At 52.6% G+C, this 22,643-nt stretch overlaps 1 protein-coding gene across 12 annotated transcripts in view; it reads right to left on the bottom strand.

The window, feature by feature from the left end:
- The window catches only part of NCOR2 (nuclear receptor corepressor 2), a 157,320-nt gene that overhangs the window by 70,229 nt on the left and 64,448 nt on the right, over positions 1-22,643 (bottom strand). For 6 of the 12 annotated variants that reach the window (XM_042035092.1, XM_042035099.1, XM_042035098.1 and 3 more), the window contains 6 exons: positions 16,327-16,393; positions 11,019-11,206; positions 9,702-9,798; positions 7,200-7,378; positions 3,817-3,871; positions 1,544-1,642 (listed from right to left, as the gene is read on the bottom strand). In XM_042035092.1, coding sequence (XP_041891026.1) covers positions 1,544-1,642; positions 3,817-3,871; positions 7,200-7,378; positions 9,702-9,798; positions 11,019-11,206; positions 16,327-16,393 — 685 coding nt within the window. The remainder of the gene's footprint in view (positions 1-1,543; positions 1,643-3,816; positions 3,872-7,199; positions 7,379-9,701; positions 9,799-11,018; positions 11,207-16,326; positions 16,394-22,643) is intronic. The other 6 variants (XM_042035096.1, XM_042035103.1, XM_042035095.1 and 3 more) reach the window with 3 other exon arrangements.

The raw sequence follows: 22,643 nt of genomic DNA on the forward strand, positions 1-22,643 counted from the left end.
GTCTCCCCTGCTTGGGCTGGATCGTGTGGAAAGCATCGTGGGAAATTCTGCAACTAGCTATGCTTTGGATCATTCTAAAACCCAAAACACAAACAGTCCCTGCTGGGTGCAGGATGGGCAGGTCTGCGGCTGCTGGGGTAGGTAGGCAGATGCAGAGCAAAGCCTCTCACTCTCCACACTTGCTCAATTTAACACTGAAACCAGAATGAGCTGTGCTGAATGTCTCCACCGCTAACAAGAAACAAATGTGGCCTCATGTTCTAGTTGCTGTGATCTAACAAAACAGACCATGGTAAACACTATAAAAATGTACTGGAGGGAACCACCCTGTGTTTGCTGGGAGAGGGACTGGATAATCCAATAGGGCTTTATCCATCTCTAATGTCTCTGAAAAAAAGAAGGGAAAATTGGGCCCCGTCCATGACATTCGTCATGTGCTAGCTATTCTGATGTCTTAATGCTGCAGAAATCAAATTGGAATGAGGCTACCTATCTGCTTCCCAATCAGGATCCAGGCCCAAGTGCTGCTTTTTATGGCCATGCAGCGTGAAGATCTGCTGATGTCAGTGGTGTCACGGGCAAGGCCAGTTTTTCCATCCTTATCCCCACATTATCTGGGGAAATAGTCCCTTTGTGGCTACGTCACTCTCCTTGTGACATGAATAATCACTCACTTCATGGACCTGGGGATCCACCAGCAGGACCTGACTCTGGCTGGAGGCATTCATGGGGATAAGGCATCTGGCCAAAAGGTTAGCACTGATCTGTGTTCCTGGGTATCATGGTATCAGCAGCAAAACTGCCAAGGTCATGTCTAGATTTGTATCTTGGCCACAGTAATGGTAAGGGTTGACTCAGTCACCTGCCCCCAGGCACCTCCTGGTGCCCTGGTATCTGCTCTGCTCTTGAACAAAGGGTTAAGGGTCTCCGCTAGCTTCAGTGCCAAATCTGCCAGCCCCACAGGAGACCCCCACGGGGATCCTGGACACCCTTTGGCACTTCAGATGGATTTGTATGCTTCTGCTCAGGTGTCACCAGAAGTCACTTCCACCCAAGTCATTCTTCTCCCACACCTTTTCCTATAGGAAGAGCCTTGGGCAGGCTCTGCAAAGCAGGAGCCCCACCCAGCTCCCAGGAGCTCGGTCACCATTGGCAGCTCAGCTGCCATCTCCAGAGAGAGAGAGACAGACCCCACCTGGTTCTTGCACACAGCCCAGGCTGCATGGGCAACCCCATGCTACTGACACACAGCCAGGTTTTCCACAGTCACTCCATCCCCTTTTTTTAAGCATCTTGGATTTGTTTGGTTTTTTTTTAAAGACACTGTGACCTCGGCATGGGGATGGACAAACACCAAGTGCCATTAATAAACAGCATGGTCTGAAAAGCTACGCAGAGCACAACCACAGCCCCATCACAGCCTGCAAGCAAGATCTCCATGTGGGGAGGGGGGAAAAGCAGCATTTGGGGGGCTCAGAGAAAGTGCTGCAGCTCCTTGCTCAGCCTGAGGGATGACGCTTCCACGCGCTCCTCCAGCTCTTACCTGGCTCTTCCCGCGCCGCCGGTAATTCCTTCTTACAAGGTTCTTGTAATTCTCATTCTTCTTGGTCAGGTAGTAATAGAGGACACAGTCAGCCACCGTCTGCAATGACACGGGCAAGTCAGGGAACAGAAGGTCCTGTCCTCGTGTGCTGTTGGGGCACAGACTTCCAGCAGCAGCGTTCAGAACCGGTCATCACCAGGTCTCCTGCTGCTCCTGAAGACCTGCAGCCCAACAGCTTCCCCACACCTCCCTCCCTAAGGCTTCCAGTGGAACTGGAAGAGGGGCACAATGCACGGTGTCCCGGTAAAGCAGGCTCAGCTCTTCCAAAGGACAGACCAGGATGGTCCCGCGGGCGTGCGGAGATGGAGATGGGGTGCTGAGCAGAGATCACCCCGTGTTAGAAGCAAAGCAGGGGGAAGGGCTGACCCCAGATGACCATGGCAACCAGAGGCAGACGAAGGAGACGCCTGTCAGCCCCTGTTGCAGTTACACGAGGCACAACCTGCCACGCGACTGTCAGCTGGTGTTACTTCCAGCCACTCAGCTCGCGCGCGCACGACTTTGTCGTGGGCAAACTGAGATCCCAGCGCTCAGAAGCTGCCATCCCAACTCCACTGGTTGGCTCCATAAGCACCATCACAGATTGGACACGTTAGGAAAACAAGGAGCCACGGCCAGGACATACCCTGCTCCTGAGCAGCACAGTGTGCGCCACGCTGGGAGAAGTCCTCTGCTGAACAGGATGGGCACCTGAACACTGCCTTGGGCTACACCTTCACATACAGGATCAGTGGCTTCATGAAGAGAAATTATCCCACAGACCCATCATGCCGCAAGTCCTCAGGAGCTTGGGGCAGCTGTGTGTGCCCGGGGGTGCCCGGGGGCTGCGCTCACTCCATCCCTCTGCGAGGAGCGGAACCATTTGCAAAAACAGATTGCAACTTTTAAAGTGTTAATTGGATCTCTTTCTAATCTAGCCCTGATTATACACACACACACACGCGAACACAAAAACTTACAGTCATCTGTTCCAAGGGCTAAGATCACTATTTTTTTATAATGCAATTTAAAAATCTATTAATTCATTACATTGAGCCATACTTTGCAGCTCTCTCCAACAGGATAATGGATGTGTTCTGTATCATAATTACAGCCTGATTTACAAACGAGTACAAATAAAATTAGAAGACATTTTACAGCTTGGAACAGAGACTGGATTGTGAGCATCATCCAAGTCCCACCACTTTCGGCTTTATCGAGCGCGAAAGGATGAGGAAGGAGCCTGGGATCTTACAGCAACAGCAGCAGCACGAGGTGGCTGCTGGCCTTCCTTGCTGCTTCGGACAGGAAGGTCAAGGTCTTATAAATTATTTCCCCAGCCTGAGTTATGAGGAATCAGAGTATAATTTAGGCTGGAAGTGACCTCTGCAGGCCACCCCTGGAGAGCAGAGTGGTTCCCCCAGAGCGAGTGGACACTGTGTGTATGAAACTCTGCATGAGGCAGGCAGAGGATGCAAGTAACTAAAAGACCAGAGAAGTAACAGCTTTCAAATGTTTCTTGTTCAGGAGAGAATCCAAGTGATGGACAGCTGTCTTTTCAGGCTGGGTCTGTCCAGGACCTGCTCATATGGCCTGTCCCATGGAAGGTACCTGGCCTTGCTCAGAATGGGACCACAGACTCACTCCTCCATCAGGTCTTTTTCTCAAACCTTTCTTCCCTCAGCCCAATTAACAGCAAAACCAAAAAGTCCAAGCAGCACAACACAGACGTCTGGGAAAGGTCAGGCAGTTCCTGTGAGCAACTATTCCTAAACACCAAGGGGACGTGTGTGTGCTTCCAGTACATCCACCCGAACTGTTGGATGAAATGGGACTCAGTCCACCCTCAAAAACCTCTTCCTCCCTGAGCAAAGAGATCCCTCCACTTCGTGCTGGGCAGCTGGGTGCCCACCCTCTGTGCGACAGCCTGGCTGGTGCAAAATGCCTCCGGGAGGTGCTGGGAAGCAGCTCCCCCGGCAGATCACGGGGTGGGCTGCGCCGCCCACGCGCCAGGCTGGCTGCGTTCACACCTCTCGCGCTCCCAGCTCCCGTCTCTCCGCGGCTGACTCAGTCCCTGTCTCTGCAGGGAGCCGGGAGGCGTCTGGACCCTGCCCGGGGCTTGGAGCCACCGCCGCCCACAGGTGCCCAGCATCTGCTGGCAGCTCCAGCACCAAGAGCCAAGTGAAGGAGGAGAGGCAGCACAATTCAGGTTAGAGCCAGGCAGGGAGGCTTACCTTCCTGTCCAGAAAGGATGCGATCAGGCCGAAGTTCTTGGGATGCTGCATGAACCTGCAGAGCGAGAGGGAGAGGGTTACTGTGGGTGCTGGCTCTGACCCCCTCACAGCTGGGCTGCCATGCCCTGTGCGCCCCGAGCAGCAAGGCCAGCTCCCCGAGGGACTTCAGGCTTTGAGAAAATATTTGTCTGCTGCTCAGCTTCCCAGAAAGACAGGAACTTTAAATTTAGCCCAGTGGAGCAGGGCTGGTTGGGAGCTTCAATGTGCAAATGTTCATCATGGGTGGGAGAGGGAAGGAGGGCCGGCAATGCCTGACAGCTGATCATCACTCTGCTCCATGCCATGGCCACCCAAGCCTGTACCAACAGCAGGACAGGGCAAGCACAGAGGGCAGCTGCACACCTGGCCAATGCCTCAGGATCTGGCAAGGAAAGGGCAAGGAATTGCCACCACATCCCACATCATGGCTGTGGGTGGCCCCGGTGCTGAGCAGGACTCCAAGCCCTGCTGGGCTGTTGGGAGCAGCTGCAAAAGACAGGAAGGGAAACCCAAACCCCGGGAGGAAGCACAGAGCTGCCACATTGCTGAGTTGCTCAAGAGATCCCCAGTGGCACAGCAGCTCTGAGGAACGCTGCCTCATGCCCAGCAAGCGGAGGAGCTGCCAGCAAGCTCATCCCTGGCTCTGGCAGCCTGGGAGGGTACATTGCCCACTCAGGGGAAGCTGTCCCCACTAGCAGAGATGCCTCCTCCAACAAATCCCGGTGCTCAGCTGGTGGGGAAGCACCAAGGGCCAGCACGCCCTTGGTAGGAGGTGCTGCTGCTGGCAGCACAGTTAACCAGCGCACTGCCAAAGCACAGGGAGCCCACTGAGTGGTGACTTTGTGCCAGGAGAGGTGCCCACCAGCACAGGCTCTGGCCCGGGGAGCTGAGCAGCCAGGGTGAACCACGTTCAGCAAGTGCAGCTCTGCCAGCTCCCAGGAGCTGACAGCTCTGTGCCCAGGGGAAATGGATCGGAGGCAAAAGGTGGGAGAGCTGCGGTGTGGGCAGGATATGGTGAGGAGCTCTGTGTCTCCAGCCCTGCCAGTGATTCCCTGGGGCAACTGGCTGCTCTCTCTCCTGCTTTTGCTGCTCTGTCCCAGTGTCAAACTCGGAGTCAAGGCACTGAGCTGAACTCAGTGAGGGCCTGACCAACTCCAGCCACGGCAGCAGGACGTGGGTGCTGTCACCCCCGTGTTGATGCTGTTCTTGAGGCAGAACTCCCATATGGTTTGGGTGGCACTGCAAGATCCCTGTCACTGTAACTGGTCACCAGAACAAAAAAGAAACCATAAATGCTGGGGGGGGGAGGAAAAAAGCAAAGCAGACAGGCTGCTCAGACAACCTGGGATGAGGGCACAGAGCCAGAGCTGGCTCCTCACTCTGTACACAGCACAAACACAGGGCTGACCACAGGACAGGGTTTTCAAGGCCATGCTATCAAGGATGCTAACACACTGCCAGGGGCAATGCAGATAACAATCCACTCTTTTTCATGGGCCAGGCCATCTCCCCGTAACGAGAGACGGATGCTGCACTCTCACACTGCCCAGCACGACACAGCCTCGATGCCTGAGCAGCACCCGGCTCCTTCACCAGCAAACCACAGCTTCCCTGGGAGCAGGCCAGCGATGGGCTCTCAACAGAGACCTGAAATGCTGCCCAGAAGCAGATCAAATCAGGTTCTTCCTCGTGGTTATGTTCTGACAGCTAAAATAGTTCAGACCTGGAGCTTGTCAGCCTTGCACAGTGCCTGCCTGTTTACTCCAAGAGTCCCCGCCAACTGGGCTGAACAAAAGGTTGAACCAGGTTTTCCTGGTCTCAGGAGGAGGCCAGCTCTAGGTCACGGTCATGGATGACACAACTCCAGTTCACCTTAAAAACCCAGGCTAGAAGCTGCAGCACAGCAGGCAGCTCGGCTACCGGCACACCAGGATGGGGGAGAGCCAGGGCAGGACTCCCTACACCCTCCTCACAGCTCCTGAGCACCAATCTCTCAAAATGAGCTTTGTGAGAGCCCTGAAACCCTGCTGTATTTATGCCTCAAGCTCTGCATCACCCACAGTGATGACACAGAATCCACCGTGCACTGCAGGATGCACACACTGGGTGTGGATTCTTCCAGCCCCATTAGCCAGGCACAGCCCTGCCATTAAAGACCGAGTAATTAGCCTTTGCGTCATTTGTGGCAAGCCTCGCTGTTTGGAGTGGCACATTTTAAGGCTAATTAGCAATGAGGATTCTCCTCTATCAAAGGCTTGGAGCTGGTTTGCTTGTTTTGTTCTTTTTTGGTCCATCTTGGCAATTAATTATTTCAGCTGCAAACAGGAGTCCTGATGAGCAGGGGGAGGAGGAGGGATCCTGGACACAGAGAGGCTTCCAGCATGGCTGGCCATAGGCATGCTGGTAATCCATGGAGCCATCCCCTGCTTGTCTGGAAGCCAGACTGAGTGGTGCTGCTGCTCAGGACACCCGTCCCTCAGGTCCACAGCAGAGAGCAATACTAGAGCTCATCCTGCTGAAAGCTGAACTCCAGCTCTGCTTTTACAGACACTCACAGCACACTGGGGGCACCAAGGATACTCCAGTCCTCCATGCAAACACACCTGGGTCCCTGCTGGGCTCTGGGCTACAAGGGAGTCTGGATGTGAGACCAAGTTGAGCACCCACATCTTGGCTGACAGCGCAGTGGTACCCAGGGAAGGGATCAGCCACTCCCTAAGTGATCTCACTTGATAGAGCAAAGCTGTTCTCAAGCACTGCTTGCAAACAGGAGAAAGCACCACAGCCAGAGTCTGCACGTGTCTGATGTGGGAACGCATCCATGGAAACAGCAGCCGGTGGCAAATCCTGCAGACAGCAGGATGGAGCACTGAGGGATAGGCACCAGCTGGAAGCTGCAGCATGACGGGGTCTACATAAGGGGCTTGGATGTTGACAGCCCCAAAAATCCCCTGGACACACAGTGCCCAAAGGACAGCACGTAAATCCAGAAAGGCAATGTGTGTATGGAGCGTTGGGTTTCACCGGCGCTGTCGTTAAACTGGGAATGCTGATACAACAACGAATGCAAAAGCTGAAAAACTTCCCCTTCCCACCCTGCCACGAGCAGCAGCTTTCCACAGCCCAGCACAGGGGCAGGAATACCCCGAACATGCAGCAGCACCTGAAGTTTCTGTGCAGGAGCATCACTCTGTGCCCAGGTTCAAGATAACATAGCAACAAGATGTGTCCGTGGGGGACAAGTGGGAAATTCCTCAGTGGGCTGGGGCTCCAGCTGAAGCCCTGCACGGATCCTGCCCACACTCCCCAAGGGCTGCACAGAGAGGTGTGTGGGCTGCACTCACTTTTCCCGGAAGGTCTCCTTCTCCTGTTCGCTCCACATGTTCATCACCTGCCGGTCCTTGTAGACCTTCATGGGGTCATCCATGAGGCCGTTCATGTTGATGAATTTAATGCGCTGCTGGTCAGCATCGTAGAGCATGGGCGGGATGACGGCGAGCTGGCGCATCTGCTTCTCCAGGTTCTTTGGGGAAAGCAGAGAGAACAGTTGGTCAGCACCACGGGCCCGTGGGGACTGCAGGGGACAGATGTTCGAGAGGAAAAGGACAGGCGGAGGAACAGGAGAATTCAAAAGCAAGCGCTAGACAGCTTTATTGCCAGAGTAATTGTAAATTAAACGCTGAAAGAGGCTATCGCTGTCAGCCAGGAAACAATTAATCTTTCATTTTGGTATAAAAGGCTTCAAGATCCTGTGTGGAAATGTCTGACTTAAGCAAAACAGCTCCTGACTGTGACGAGAAAAAAGTCAAAGCAGCGGTGGCGCAGGGAATGCCAACCCCTTCCCGGCCATCAAACCCACAAGCCACACGGAGGTTCAGCCCCCACCCCAATTGTGAGGGAAGCAACCAGCTTTGCAAAGCTTCCTGAAAGGGTGGGCAGAGGGAGACATCATGCTTCCCTTCCCTTCCACAGGAGTCCTGAATTGTTCCAGGAGGTTTCAAATGTCACCATAAAGGGGCTGTCATTCCTCACTGCAACACCCTGGGACATAATCTGATGCCTCTACTCAATCCTACGGAGCACAAAGTTCATCCAAAGCTCCAGCACACCAGGACTGGACAGACTGGGCACACTGGTTTCCTTAAGTATTTGCAACAGAGAGGCCAACATGATGTCTCATTTGTGCTGTCTTCTGCTCAAATGCCAGGACTGTCCCTTTGGCTGAGTTGCTGGTGATCCCCTGGCACAGGTCCACTCTGGGGATGAAGAGATGCTCTGGCCAGCCCCTTTCAATTCCACCATCACTCTGAGTCCTCCCTGTCACCTGGGATGTCACTGCTCAGACAAACTCCAACCCTTGCCCAGGAAGGCCAGGTCTCAAGTGCTGCTGTTTTAATTTACAGCCAGATGCTGGTTCCTGGGAGAACAGTAGTGGCCAACCCTTCCAGGAAGCTGCTGACTCTGGCCTTCCCAGTGCTGATCTGCTTCCCTGCTACGCCTGACCAGACCCAACCTCCTCCTCCTCCTAAAACACAGCTCTCTGCACAGACATGGACATTTCAACACATGTGAGCACCTTCCCCATCCTCACTAGGACACCTCCTGTTTAGAAACCGGCTGCTCCAGATGTCTCCTCATGGTGGGAGGTGAGGGACAGCTCAAACCTGGGTAACTGCAGACTGCCCCTGGTGACAGGAGAAGCCCCTGTGCAGAGCAGAGAGGATGCTGATGGAAGCAATGCCCACAGCTGAGGACACAGGGCCTCTCGGGGTGCCAAGCAGTGCCACTACACCCCACCAGCCAGACCTCCCTCCTCTCCAGCAACACGCTGGGGCGGAGAGCTGGCCCTGCTGCCAGAGATGCTCCCCAGCTCTCACCTCCCTGCTCCTTCCAACCCTGTGGAAGAGCTGGAAGCTCTTAAGGTCTGCTCTGAGACAAGCAAAGCAGAGGTTTGGGGCTCAGCAGGCAGCTGTCAGGGTGGAGTTTAGCAGCACAGGGTGCAGGAGCATGGAGGTGATCAGCTAATGCTCCACGTAGCCAGGACCTCTGCAGAGTCTGAAATTTCCCTTTGCTTCCAAGATCCATGTCCTCCATGTTATCACCTTAACTGGCTAAGAGCAAAGTGCCTGGGATCCCAGACAGGGATCAGCTGTGGTGCACAGGCAGCAAACATCCCAGCTATTGCTGGGCAATGGCTGCTCTCCCCTCCCAAACTGCAGCTCGCCTCCGTGCCAAGAGAGCAGAACCCTTGTGAAACCAGATCCAAACGAAGCCGAGGTCATGGGGACATTTCAAGATGAATGGAGCACTCCCAGAAGATGTGGGCCAACTGGCTCACGTACAAACCATTCATTCCATAGGATTCCCCTGTGTCAAGCCACACAGCCCATTCAAAACAAAATGAAACAGAAAAACCCCTCCACCCAGCAGTCTGGGCGCTGGCTCCCTTCCCTTCCCATCTTCACTTCCAGTATAAACCACAGCCAGGAGGTGTTTGTGGGGTGCTACCCAGGATGAGCAGCACGCTGGGGTTTCAGGTCCCTTAGAGACAGCCAAATGCTGATAAACTGGCCACCAGCTCCATGTTTTGCTCTGGCAGAAATTTGCTCCATTACATCTCTCACATGGCTGGGAAGATGCCGATGCAAATTAAATAAACCCCTAACTTTGGATCCTGTCCAGAAAGTGTGTTAGGCATCATGGTAACCTCCCCAACCTCAGTGGGACCTAAAGTTAGTGGGATTTGGCATAGGGTTTCACTGTGTGACCTGGCAGTCCTGTCTTGGCTTCCTTGGAGAAGACAGAGTGAGGGGTCAAGAGGAGGAGAAAGGAGAAGCTGGTCTCACCTCTTGCTCCGAGAGCCCGTCGATGATTTCTGACACCTCGTGCTCACTGCGTGCAGCTGACATGGAGAGCCCGCCACTGCCCCTCTGTCCTACCCTGCTGGGAAAGGGCAGCGACACACTCAGGCACTGATGCTCCATTTCATAAGCAGCAAACCACATTCAAGACCATCTGGACCTCCATAACAGCCACATCCCAACATTCCACCCAGGCCACCCCCTCCCACACTGCGGGCATGGCGCCTGCATTTAGGGCTAGCAGATTGAGAGCCTCAAACCCCCTTCCTTACCTGTACCAGCTGCCTGGATTGCTAGAACACAAGGACAATTCATGCCCAACCACACTCTCCCCCACATTTTCTCCTGCTCACCCCACCACAGCAATGGCACAAAGGTGTTGGTGTTAGCACCAAGCCCTTAGCACTGTGCCACCACATCCGGTTTGCAAACGCTGTGGGAAGTTTTAAATCAAACCCATCCATTGACATCTTTCCCTTCCACAGCCACACGTCCCAAGGAATTACAACTTTTCTTATTAAGCAGGTAAAAAATTAGAACATTTCTCAGTACCATTTCTCCCTTTCTCTTTCAGACAAATTAAAGCCATCAGTGAGGAAGTTTGGACCCACCCAGTTGTTAGTGGGGCACAAGGATGGGATGCTGGGCAGAAGGGTTTAGGTTTTGTGCATATCAGGTGACCCCAGGCAAGATGCCAGGGCTGAAATGGGAAGGACAGGGAGTTTTCAGCAAAAAGGGTGGAGATCATGAAATCGTGTCTCCTCCTGGCAGAAAACAACATGACCTCAACTGCACTTCCAATGAGGAGAGGAAAATGGACAGGGGATGGGAGAGACAGGGGACATCCCTTCCAGCGAGACTGTGGTCATTCCAAATAACCTCTGCAGATGTTTCTGCTCCCATCAAAGCATGTGTGGGTATTAAATCATCGACATGACCAAATGCACCTGCAAGTCTTGTACATCTTAATTTGGGCACACCAATAAGGCAGGAATTAGTGCTGTCCCAGCCAGCTGGCCGGCACAAGGGAGCTACCCCTGGCTCTGATGTGGCCAGCTGGGAGATCAGCAGGAGAGGTGAGACAGGCAGTCACATTCCTGACATTTTTCCTCCTTTTGGCTCTGTGCTGAGCCACCCTGGGGAAAAAGCAGCAAGACTCATGTCTGCTGGCTTCTGCCTTTGACTAGAGAGGGAGAAAAGGGACCGAGAGCCATCCCAGCCCGCTCCTCCTGCAAACAAATCCCACACCCATTCCCAAAGAAAAAAGAAAGGCTGTCTGATACCAGCTCAGCCCCTTCCTACCGCTTCTCCTCTAACCTCTGCATGCGCTCTTGCAGTTCGCGCTGCTTCCGGATCTCTGGGAATTGCTTCTCATAGTATTCCCGCACTTTGCTCTCCTTGGCACGGCGCCGGGGGTTGTTTTCGATGCGCTCCACTTTTTTTTCCCAGGCCTCCATCAGCTGGTCATAGCGCTGGCAAAACTTCTGTTCCTGAAAGGGCAGAGGGAGAGAGGGAGCTCAGAGACGTGCCTGGGAAGGGCAACTCCTCCAGGCCTGGCCCTCGATGGCTGCTCAGGCTGAGCATGAGTCATGTTGCTTAAAGAAATACAATTTATTAGGATGTGGACATGCTCCAGGGCCTGGGACCAACCCAAGGGTGAATTCTCAAAACAGGCCATCAGGTACCCTCAGGCTCTCCTCTTCCAGACCCAACATGTTTGGTGGAATCAGGACTCTTGCCCAGCATGGCTCTGCCCACCCCTCACATCTGCTTGAGCATCCTCTGGCCCACCAGCTGCTTGATTTGGCAGCCAAAGGCCCTGTGCTGGGGAGGGAGCCCCTGCTCCACACCCCAGGAGAGAGCAAGGTGCCTGCCTGAGGCCATTGAGCAAGGAGGGACCGAAACATGGCCCTGGGAGGAGGCACAGGGGGCGGGAGAGCTGGTCCCCACTGTGTGAGCAGGGTGTGCAGGGCTGTAATTTTGGAGCCACCAGCTCACCACGCTGAGGAGGGCTTGCCATGGTGCCCAAGGCCAGGCACCCCTTCCTACCCACACACGCCAGCTCCAGCATTCATGGCTCTGTGCTGGCAATGACAATGGGACTGGGGCCATGGGGCAGCTCCCTGCAAGGGCCTGACTCCCCAAAATCTAGAGCCAGGCACCCAGCCCCTGCCCACAGCCATACAGCATGGCAGCCTGGCCACACACTCAGCTCCTTCACCATCCTAGAAAGCAAAAGCACTTTTGCAGCTGCTGCTCCTCCTTTTTGGCCCATGTGACAAGACAAGCACATCTGACAGCAAACCCAGGCCATGCCAAAACGCAGGGCTGCAAAGGGTTTCCACACCATGTCCTCCCGGGTGACATCCTCATGGCACACCCACCCAGCCACCCACCAGGTCCAGCCCTGCACTTCTGACTGGTATTTATGGGACAAGCCTGGTAACACTGATATGATTTGCAGCACAAATGAATCTCCTCCCATTACGCCCCAAATCTCTTCTCCCTCCTCCAGCCACACACTTGCTGGAGGAGAACGCCCACAGAAGGGAAAGGTCCATGGTGGGAAGACACCCAACAGCCACTGCAGTGGCAGCAGCGATGGTGCCCAGCCTCAGCTGAGAGCAGCTGGGGGACCAGAGGGGTTTCAAGGTTTCAGTTTGAGTCAGACAAACACCTTCCAAGCCCCAAATCAGGAAACGAAAGCAGATGCTGCTCTAATGGCAAACCCCAGGTCAACTCCTGACCCTGACACCGCTTTCCAGAATGGGCGGCTCAGCACCAGCACACTCAGCGCCACTCTGCACTGCAGCAGAGACACAGGGAATCCGGACCTCAAAGAAATAAACCCATCTCGTGCCACCACTGCCCTATGACGGGAAGTCTGAGGCTGCAGGATTTCCCAGATGCACTTTGTTCTCGTCCCGTTTGCTCTTGGCCACGAAGAAAAATTGGGAGAGGTAAAAAACCCCAAACCAATGGAAATACACAGCAACCTGCAGCTTGTGTCACACCAATCCTGGCACATGGGTTTGGTTTGGGCATCCTGGACCTGGCAACAACCCAAGAACAGCAACACATCTTTGATTTCCTTGGCCTTTTGGAGACACTTCAACAATAATGTGGGGCAGACAAAGCACCTCAAGCCCTAGAGCTGAGCCAGATTAACACTCTCCCCTGAAAATAAATCAATTCCCATTTGCATGCCTGGAGCCAGAGACTGTCCTGCCCTGCATGGATGCAGGGGAGCTGCTTGGGTTTCACCAGGAGCTGAAGGAAACAGCCACAAGATAAAAGCAATGAAGGAGGACAGAAATTAAAATGCCCTGAAAGTCCACATGGGGAATCTCACGCTTTGGGCGAGGAGCTACAGGTAACACCAACAGCCTGCGGCAGCTTGGCAAAATCACAGCTGCTGCGTTTTCACCTCTCCCAAAGCAATGCCATCAGCCCCCTGAAAACGAGAGCTCCCACCCTGCCAGCAAATCTGCTACATCCTCCTGCTTTCAGAGCATCACATTTGGGAAGAAGCTAAAAATACCCCATGAAGTTTATGAAGCCTCAGCACCAGGAGGCAGCCGGTGCCCGGTGCTGCCAGCCTGAGGCACGGCTGGGGGAGAGCCCAGCACGAGGGCTCGGTCTGGTGAGAAGCCTTGAGGCTTTGAAAGGTTCGTCATTCCCTGTGGGAATGAGCCAGTGCTGGGTCCCGCAGAGCCACCGCCCCAGCAGAGCCACCTGGCACAGCCCTGGCTGCTTCACAGCCAGCAGGGCGGCTCTTTTTCCTCCTTTTCTTCCACTCCTTGGAGCAACTCGACAAAAGCTTTATCCAGAATTCCTCTTTTAAGGAAGTGGCATTTGAAGATGGAAAAAGCAACATCAACGTCACGCTGCTGATTCCCCAGCAGCTCGCACCCTGGCAGCAGGGCAGCAGCACCAAAGCTTCCCCCTCACACAGCTCTGCCCTCCAGAGCACATCTTCATGATGGACTGGCTGAGCACTTCCTTAATGCCCTTCCCACCACACAAACTTCAAACCCCACTGCAGCGGGGCTGGGCTGTGGCATCCCCATCCAGTGCTTGTTGCTCCAGCTGGGACACATGCTCCCTGCCATCTCCTGCATCCTTCCAAAGCCAAGATTACAGGCACCTTACATCACCGTGAACTCCTCAGATCGTCACAGCTCCACCACCAGGAGAAGCTCCTGGTCAGGCGCTTCAGGAACAGAAGCATCTATTCCTTCTCCAGGCATCCTCTGAGCAGCCCTAAGCAAGCATGTCCATTCCTGAGCAACCATCTGTGCTGGCTTTTAGCATCGGTGCCCCCTCTGCTGCCCTCCCCAGCTGGGCTCAGCAGCCCATCAGCCTCTCAATCACACCCGTAAGTGACAGGGAGCCAAATCGGACCTGACATGCGTATCTAAAAATGGATGGATAGTAACGCTGCCGTAGCAGCTGAAGGCAGCTCGTGGGCTGTGCCAAGCCCGAGCCCTCCTGCAGCCCACGCTCTCGCAGCTCCAGGGAATGGAGCAGCTCTCTGGAGGGGAGGAGGAGAGCGAAGGTGACAGGAGGAACCAGTCCAATTCCTATGCAAGCCCCGTGGTTTTCTTCCCTTGGCTGGTGGAGACAAACCTCTCACACCCAGAACAGCTCCCTTCACCATTCCCTCTCTGCATCATCACCCCGATGGCAATTAAGTGTCTTCTGCTGTTCCCCTCAGTGGAGACAGAAGGAAGCCCTGCAGATCCTCTGGGATGGGGCTCTCAGAGCTGGACCCTGTGGCGACCGAGCTCTGACCCTGCTCCAGCCAGCCCCGGGCAGCAACAATACCTCAGAAAGTAAAAGAGCCAGAAAGAAACGCTGGCACGTAGATGGGCTTTGCTAAAAATAGGGTCTGCTACAAAATAGGCAGAAAAATAGCTAAGCATACCCATTTTGCAAACAGAATCAGCAAATGTATTCACTTTGCAAATTCAGCAACCGTATGTTGCCTATTTTGTAGAATAGGCAAAATGCTTCCCTAAACTGAAAAATCCCCTTTCAAGGACACTGAATAAACTGCCTGGCAGAAATTCACCTATTTTGCATGACAGGCGACTTTACTGCAAGTCGTATTTTAGGAACTGTGCTCTTGCAGCCTAATTAAACCTTTTCCCCCAGCTCCTTGATATTCACACAGAGCAACTCACTCTAGGTTTAGCACAGTAACCAGCCATTTCCACCAGAAAGCAGTTCCCAGGCGCTTCCCTCCTGCTTCCAACAAAACCACGTGATGCTTTGCAATCCCTTTTTTGAGGGAGGGAATATTGACCCACTTCCCACCATGCAGAGGACCTCAGCTGCAGCAGGGGAGGTGCCCAGAGCAGCACCCAGCTGCCATGCTACATCCTGATGGAGGTGTAAGCCCTGCAGCCCCTCGCCCTGGGAGAAGCTTTATCATGGAGAAGTCTAAATGAACATGTATTTGGACACAAATGGGAGGCACAACCATTCCTCTGGAATGCAAGGTCTGTGGCTTTTGGAATACTGGTAGGGAACAGGGGCAAAAAACAAAGCATGAGAGAAAAGGAACATGCTTTTACTCAAAATAAATAAGAAAATAATGTGGTATCTGCCTATGCACCGGAAGTTACTTTTAAAGGTATGGCCTTCAAACCACTTCCCAGGCTTGTTATTTTGAATTTTTCCAACAATTCCTCCCAGTTTTGACACTTCTGTCCAAAAGCAGCCCCAAAGACACTGAGATCACCTGCACCATTGCCAATTCAAGACACCACCACTGGCTCCTGAGCCTGCCCTAGGACAGAGACAACGAGTCAGGAGACAGTATTTACATCTTCCCAATGAAACATGAAGCCCTGTGAGCTGAATCACCCATCAGTGAAAGACACTGCAAAATTCACCTTCCTGGTGGGAGCCACTGGTTGCTCTGGCATTTTCTCTTCTGTGCTGGCTTTGCCTCCCAGCTCCTGCCAGGAGCGACTGCAACTGTCAGCACCAAAAGTGCACAAATTCTGTGAAATCCACTTAACTTTCTCCTCTGTTTACTGGGACTTCCCAACACCTTTGAAGCCTCATAATCAGCCCTGCCTTGCCCCTTACCCAACCAAGACCTGTCTCCTTAAAGATCACTGAAACTCTCTCGCAAGCAACACTGCCTAGAAACAAACTGGCACAGAGCTTGAATTTTGTTTTAAACCACAAATTCCTACAACATTGCTGTGTGGTCAGCTGGAAGGAATCGGAGCAGCCTCCAGACCATTTACTGGAAGCAGAGTCAGCTTGTTTCACACCTCTCCTAGGGTTCAATTACTCACAAAATAGACATTTATGCTGTGAATAGGCTTTCTGGGATCAGTGACGGGCTCTGCTGTGATTAAGCCAACCCCACGTGTTTGCTCTGTGGGAAGCACTTGTGGAGGGAGGTGCTGCCTGCAGCAGGAATGGGGACCTCTCCTTCACATGTTATTTTAAGCAGGAGAGATTCCACAGTAATACAACAGGCAAAGTACAGAGTACCAGCACCTCTCTGCTGGAAATCATCTTTTTCTTTCTCACATAATAAATTATGCTGGTTTTTACATATAAAGTAAGGTCTGAGGGAATCACTTACCCACTGTTTGCGCGCATGATTTCTCCTCTTAAAGTATAAAATTAACTTTTTCCGCATTGCCTGGTTTCTGTAAAGAGAGGAAAAAAAAGATGAGTTCTGATTGACGAGGCGGCTAAAATACACAGCCTGGCTTTCCCCACTCCCAAAGGAGTGTGCAGCACAGTTTCCACCTTAACTTGGAATTGCATCAACTTCGGAACAACAAATGCTCTTATCTGGGACCTCGAGCCAGCCTAGAGAAAAACCAGGAACTTCACCCACATCTGTCGGTAAACCAGGACTAAAGTTGAGAACTAAATTAATAAAGTGCCACTGCAAACCTTCCCCATGTTGTCAGCACCGCACATGGGCAGACGCTCAGCTCTGCATCTATCAGTGGGTCAGGCTGTTCCTTCATTAATTTCACATACTGATCTGCAAAACCACAGTGGGTTCCCAAGAGCTGGGGGGCTCAGGCCAAGCTCTGCACAGCAGGAGGCGGTGACACCCCCCGAGCAGAGACCACCCCGGGCACCCCGGTGCCCAGGTCAGCAGCGATGGGGATGTCGGCGAACACACGTTCACCCCTGGGCTCTGAGGCCCTGATAAGGAGGCAGGATCACAGCAGGGCTTGCAGCACTTATCTCCTGACCTCTTGCTTCCTTGGAGCCGTGCCCAACAAAGCTGCAAACAACCAGCCAGGAGCATTCAGCCACTTGCAGAATTAGGACCTCAAGGGGGAAATTGGCCACCACAACCCCAACCACCCAGAAAGCCCCCCACTTTCTTCTTCTTTCTACTTTCTAAAGGCAACGTGAAATAACTGCTCAAAGAGAAGCAGCACAGGAGCAGAACGGAGCTGAAAAGGCTGCAGGAGCTCCCAGAGCCTGCACGAGCCCCAGAGCTGAGCTCCTGTTGCTAATATTCACAGCAATAAAATCTCTAGGTAAAAGGTAGAGACCGGGGCAAAGGAGTTTCCTTAAGTCTTTTATCCCGATTAAAGGCAGAGCTGCAGTGTGTAATTACTGATCAGGAGCTTAGCAGTCTCATGTAGGCATGTTCTATGGGATTTAGCTGAATGAAGAGACACCCTTGCTGCTTCCTCATTCCCCTCCTGCGTGGCTAGCAGGAAGGGAAAAACTGCCCTCCTCCCCCTGTAAATCCCTCAGCACAATTAGTGGCAAACGGGACTGTTTGGGAAGGAGCAGAGGGCCCAGCTCACTTAGAGAGACAACTGGGGGCAGTCCTGGCTAAGTTTAGGAATGGAGAACATTGCAGAAAGCATCAACATTTTCCCCTTTCTAAACTCTCCTCTTGCTACACCACTGAACCATGCACCGGCACTCACAGGAACGATGGCGATCCCACAGCAAGCGCTGCCTTGGGAACCACAGGTCCCTCTCCAGCACCTGTTTGCCAGCCCCAGCTCCTGCATCCCTTCTCATCACACACGGTGAGCTTTCCTCAAAGGCCCCAGCACCTTGTGGCGCCTCAGTGGGCAGCAAACCCTCCTGCAGGGACCCCGCCAGACACATTTCCTTCCAAGACTTCAGCTCTGTTCGAGCAAGCTCAACGGGTCACTGTGCCAAGCACACACATTCCCACTGCTTGTTTGTTTATTCCAATTCTAATGGAAGCTCTAACACAAGGAAACCTTTGGGGCGGCGCTAATGACGAGCATGTGTGGGATGGTCCCCAACAAGGGGTCATGGACTGTCCCCTGGGGCCAGCCCAGCTAATTGAACCCCTGCCCTCCCCATGTCAGCCTGTGTGACATCCAGGAGCAACCCGGGCTTTGACACGCTGCTGCTGCTGATCTGCTGCACAAGTTCTTAGAAAACAGGAGAGTAAATGAAGGAAATTAGCAGCTCTTACGCAGCTGATGGGTTGCCTTGAGTTGTGCATCACGGCTGACCTTGAAAGTGCGAACACAGGCAAAGGCTTAATGGCTCTGCAGCTGCAAAAATCAGGAATGCCTTGAAAGCCGATGTATGTTTACCACCACCAAGGCTGAAGTAATCAAAGAGTGAAAGGATTAAAACAACAACAAACCCCCTCATGCCCTGAATGTTTTTGCCACTTTATCTTTTTTGTTTTGTTTTGGTTTTGCATAAGGTCAACCTTTCAAAGGTTAATACAATCTTGGTAAATATAAATAGGCTTCACAGTTTATCTTGCTACATGTACTGCTGTTACTTAGAAACCGTTTGCAGCGAGGTTAATTCGGGCCACATGTCTCCCAAGCACACGCTGTGCTCCCTGGGCAAATCACCGAGCCGAGCACAACCGCTGTGCACAGGCGGGGAAGGTGACGGCTGTCTGCTGGGAGCCGGGCACGGAAATAACCACTGCGGAGTGGCACATGGCAAAGGCTGCTCCTGCAAGGTGCCAACCCTCCTCCCTTCTCCTCTTCCCTTGCCTGAGTCCTGCGGTTTTCTAGGGCACAAGAAAAGTGTCACGGATGGAGACCTGAACCGCAAAGGGGTGAAGAAATCAGGCAGCTCCCAGGCAGGAGGAATGGGCGCTCCTTAGATAAAGCAACAGTGACTCTTGTGGGCAGTTTAAAGTATTGCTGGGCTGGCACGTCACACCATGCCGGGTGGGGAGGACATGGGAGCTCCCTGCCTTATCCTTGGAGGTGTCCCTAAGGATGGGGCAGGCTGGGATGGACACAGAGCCCCGCCAGCTTCTGGCGAGCTGGTGTTCGGAGGCTGCCAGGTGGCACATCCCCATCCTTGTGGTCAATGATTCATCTACTGGATGAAGCCCATCTCCATCCCTGTGTTGCATAACTCATCCTCTTCCCCCTGCCCCGCTGCCCTGGCTGGTGAGCCCCACACAGGAGCACAGTTCTCAGAGCCAGTCTGCAAACCGCTGAGTGAAACCCATCTCCCACTCTGAGCAAAGCAAGGCGAGACCTGCGGGAGCAGCTGCTTCCACCTTCACTGGCTTGGCCCAAGGTTGCTTTTGTTTCATGGCTTTCACAATGGAGCCAGTCAAGGAGAGAACCTGTAACTCTGACTTTTGAGTTACTTGGCCCAGGTCCACAGGAATGACTTGGCCGTGATCCTTCCGGAGGCTGCGATATTAAAAGGATGTGGGTGCACGTATGCGTGTCGGTGCTGCTGTGTACCCACGTGTGGACGCTGCCAAAGCCCTGGGATAGGGCTCCCAAAGGACACAAAGAGCTGATGCACTGCGGCACACCTGGCCAAGCCTGTGGAGACCTTCAACCGGTGCAAGACGAGATGAAAGGAAGTTTGCTATTTGAGCAAAACTAATCAGGGGTATTTAATTACACAGGAACGTCTTTCATCAGCCAGAGCAAACAAAGCTGGGACCAAACTGCAAAGAGCGATGGGAAGGAGGCAGCGAGCAGCTGGCAAAGCCATTGTACAGCAAGATGGATCACACAGGCAAGGGTAGGAAACCGAGGAAGCTCCTGGCAACTCCAGCCAAACAAAGCACAGGGAGACAAGAGATCGGCAAACCAGGAGACCCGAGGAGCCCAGCAAGAACACTCCAAGGTGAAACCAGCCTAGAGGCAACGGAGACCAAAACAGTTCTGTCCTCCCCGCTGCTGCGCCTGCTCCCGTGCATGGCTGGTGCCAGGATCCCAAGCCGCAGCTCAGGGCAGTCACTGATTCCCTCCAGCCACAGGACTCCCTGCAGCGAGGGCAGGGAGCAGCTCACCCTGGTCACGGGTCACTGCACTCATTCCCTTGCTTGCTCTGAAATGGCTGGAGCACACAGCTCCAGCTGCTAACACACTGTAACCTACTAACCCCAAGGCAGGGCATGCTTCTGGAAAGCCAGCTGTTCAGAGCAGTTCCTTGCAATATTGAGAAACACTTTCTGGGGAAGAAAAGCAAAGCACATCTTTCATTATTTACCCCAGCGCCCTTGGGCACCGGGATGGACTAAACCCCCAGCACCATCAGTGCCTCTGAGGGTGAAGTGGCAGAGGTTCACAACTCTGGATGTACAGTCAGGCAGGCTGCTGGTGCCCAGAAACACCTCTGCCTTGCCCTGAAGCCCAAGCTGACAGCACAAGCCCAAGTGTTGCCAGATAGCCCCCAAATGAGTATTGGCTTTTTACTGGCAAGAGGAAGAAGCAGAAGGTAGCAGTGTGTGTCTCCATCCTTTAGTAATTCATCACTAGGTAATCTGCTGCCTTGGTGCATGCCAATAGAGAATAAAAGAGATGAGAAACCTTGAATGGGATGAGCAGGGAGCTGCTAGGTGAATTTCTAATGAGGAAAATGTCTACAAGCACTAATAAAAAGACCTGAAAGAGAGTGCATTAGTAATGACAGGGTTTGAAAGAACATTTGTGTTACATGTCAGGCTTCAACTATGATTTCAGAGGCAATCCAGTGCTACTAAATCCCCTAAACAGCAAGTAATGAAAAGATGACTTAAATTTCCCAATGTGACAAGTGATTTGGAAAGCTGCAGTTGTGAGATTTTCAGAAGAAAGCTGTTCTGCTTTTTTTTTTTTGGGGGGGGGGGGGGCACTTAGAAAACAAAAAGAGATTCTGAAGTCTTGAAACCTCTCAGAAAATCCTGACTTTAGATTTTGATTCTGCAGAGGCAGATTTCCTGCCCTCTCCCTGAGAAGCTCTCAGCTGCAGACAGCAACCCAGATGTGCAAATATTAACAGTGCACTCAGCTCTGCTGCTGGATCTGGACACGCGAGAAAACCCAAATCACACCAAACTCTCCATCTGTTTTAACTGTACATTCTGAGAGGTTCTCCAACACCTCTCTAAGCATCTTGAAGGGATGCAGCCTGGTTTCACCCCTACATTCCTGAATTTCAGTGTAAAGCAAGGAGAAGTTCTGGAAGGGGAGGCTTAAAGCAAACCCTATGAACAACACCTTGCATGTACTTACCCTGGGTTATTCACTTTGCTTTTTGTCTGCTTTTTCAAGGCTCAGGGAAGCTCGCATCTTGCTTTCAAATACAGGTCTCACAGAATATGATTGCAAGACGACTGCTTTGGGAAAGGGGGGAGGAGAGTCCTGCCAGGCTGTTTTTCATGGCTGACCGGGCAGGAATCTCCCGCCGTAGACACGAAGGCCCCCTTGGAGAATATCTCTTCAGACAGACAGCAGGTAATTGATCCTGCTCATGTGAACAACATCTTGTCATTTTTCAAACACTTGGAGGAAAGAAGGTTAATATCTTTGGAGCCAGAGTCTGGGGAATATGCAAAGTCACTACTGTGACAGGGAGGGAAGGGCAGCTCTCATCCTTGTACAACCAGCTGGCAAAGCACTGAAATAAAGACCTTGACCAGAGGCATTGGTGCTTCACTGGTGCACCAGCGTCTTCTGCATTTGCTGTATTTCATCAAAATGTAGAAGAAGGGTCTCTGTAGCCTCCTCAACTGATGCAGAATCACTTGAGTGGTCTCCAGTTGTGCTCAGGGCTGTGATGCATCTTGAAGGAACTTTCAGTCTGTTGCAAAGCCAAGAAATTCTCACCTTGAAAAACAGCAAGGGCCAAGCCAGCTATAGGGGCAAAGCTCACCCCATCCCTACGAAATGAGGGCACTAAATGCCACCTTGCCCTCCTCTTTTATGATGGGCGAGTGGCAGAGCCCTTCTCTCCAACAAAGCAGATATTTCAAACAGAAAGGACACGGTCCCAGCAAAGGTAGGTCAGCTCTTCAGAACAAACCACTCAAGGGTGCCTTGGATCCCGTGGCAGATGTAGCATACAAAATTAACCATGTTTGCTCGAAGCCTGCACTCACAGGTGAACCGAAGGGACCACGCAGACAAGGAACAGAGCACAGCCAGGCAGCTAAATAGGACTTAAAAGCTTTTGAAGCTGCAAACACTGGAATGAACTGGGGCATGAAATTAATTTTAACTGTACTGAATAGGAGACAGGCCATAAAACTCCATGAAAATAAGAGACCGGTAAGTAACATTTCAGTAAGAGTAGAAATTCTCCCAGTAACTCCCCAGTCAGCTCTATATTAGCATACGTGACTCATCCCAGCTGAAAAGCAAAGCAAACAAGAAGGGAGAATTAAATGAGTGTTGCAAGGCAGAGAGTATGGCTGTGGAGAAATCGAGGAATCCAGGCTTTCTGATATTCAAATGCCTTCCCACTGACACTTGCAAACATTCAACTGAGAAAAAAAAATTCACACTAGGAAACGTTTTTTTTAAAAAAAATAAAAAGCTGTAAAAGGTATTTGTAACAATAACAGCCTGGCCATCTTGTGCCCAGGTATGAGGCTCCAAACCAGCTTCACATGGGGGCAGTTTCCATTTGCACAACACAGCCAGGATGCAGTGAGGATTTGTGGACAGAATCACA

This window comes from Corvus kubaryi, unplaced genomic scaffold (genome assembly GCF_017639235.1).
Source record: "Corvus kubaryi isolate FWS band 111438036 unplaced genomic scaffold, C.kubaryi_AGA036_p1.0 37382, whole genome shotgun sequence".
Classification (NCBI taxonomy): Eukaryota; Metazoa; Chordata; class Aves; order Passeriformes; family Corvidae; genus Corvus; species Corvus kubaryi.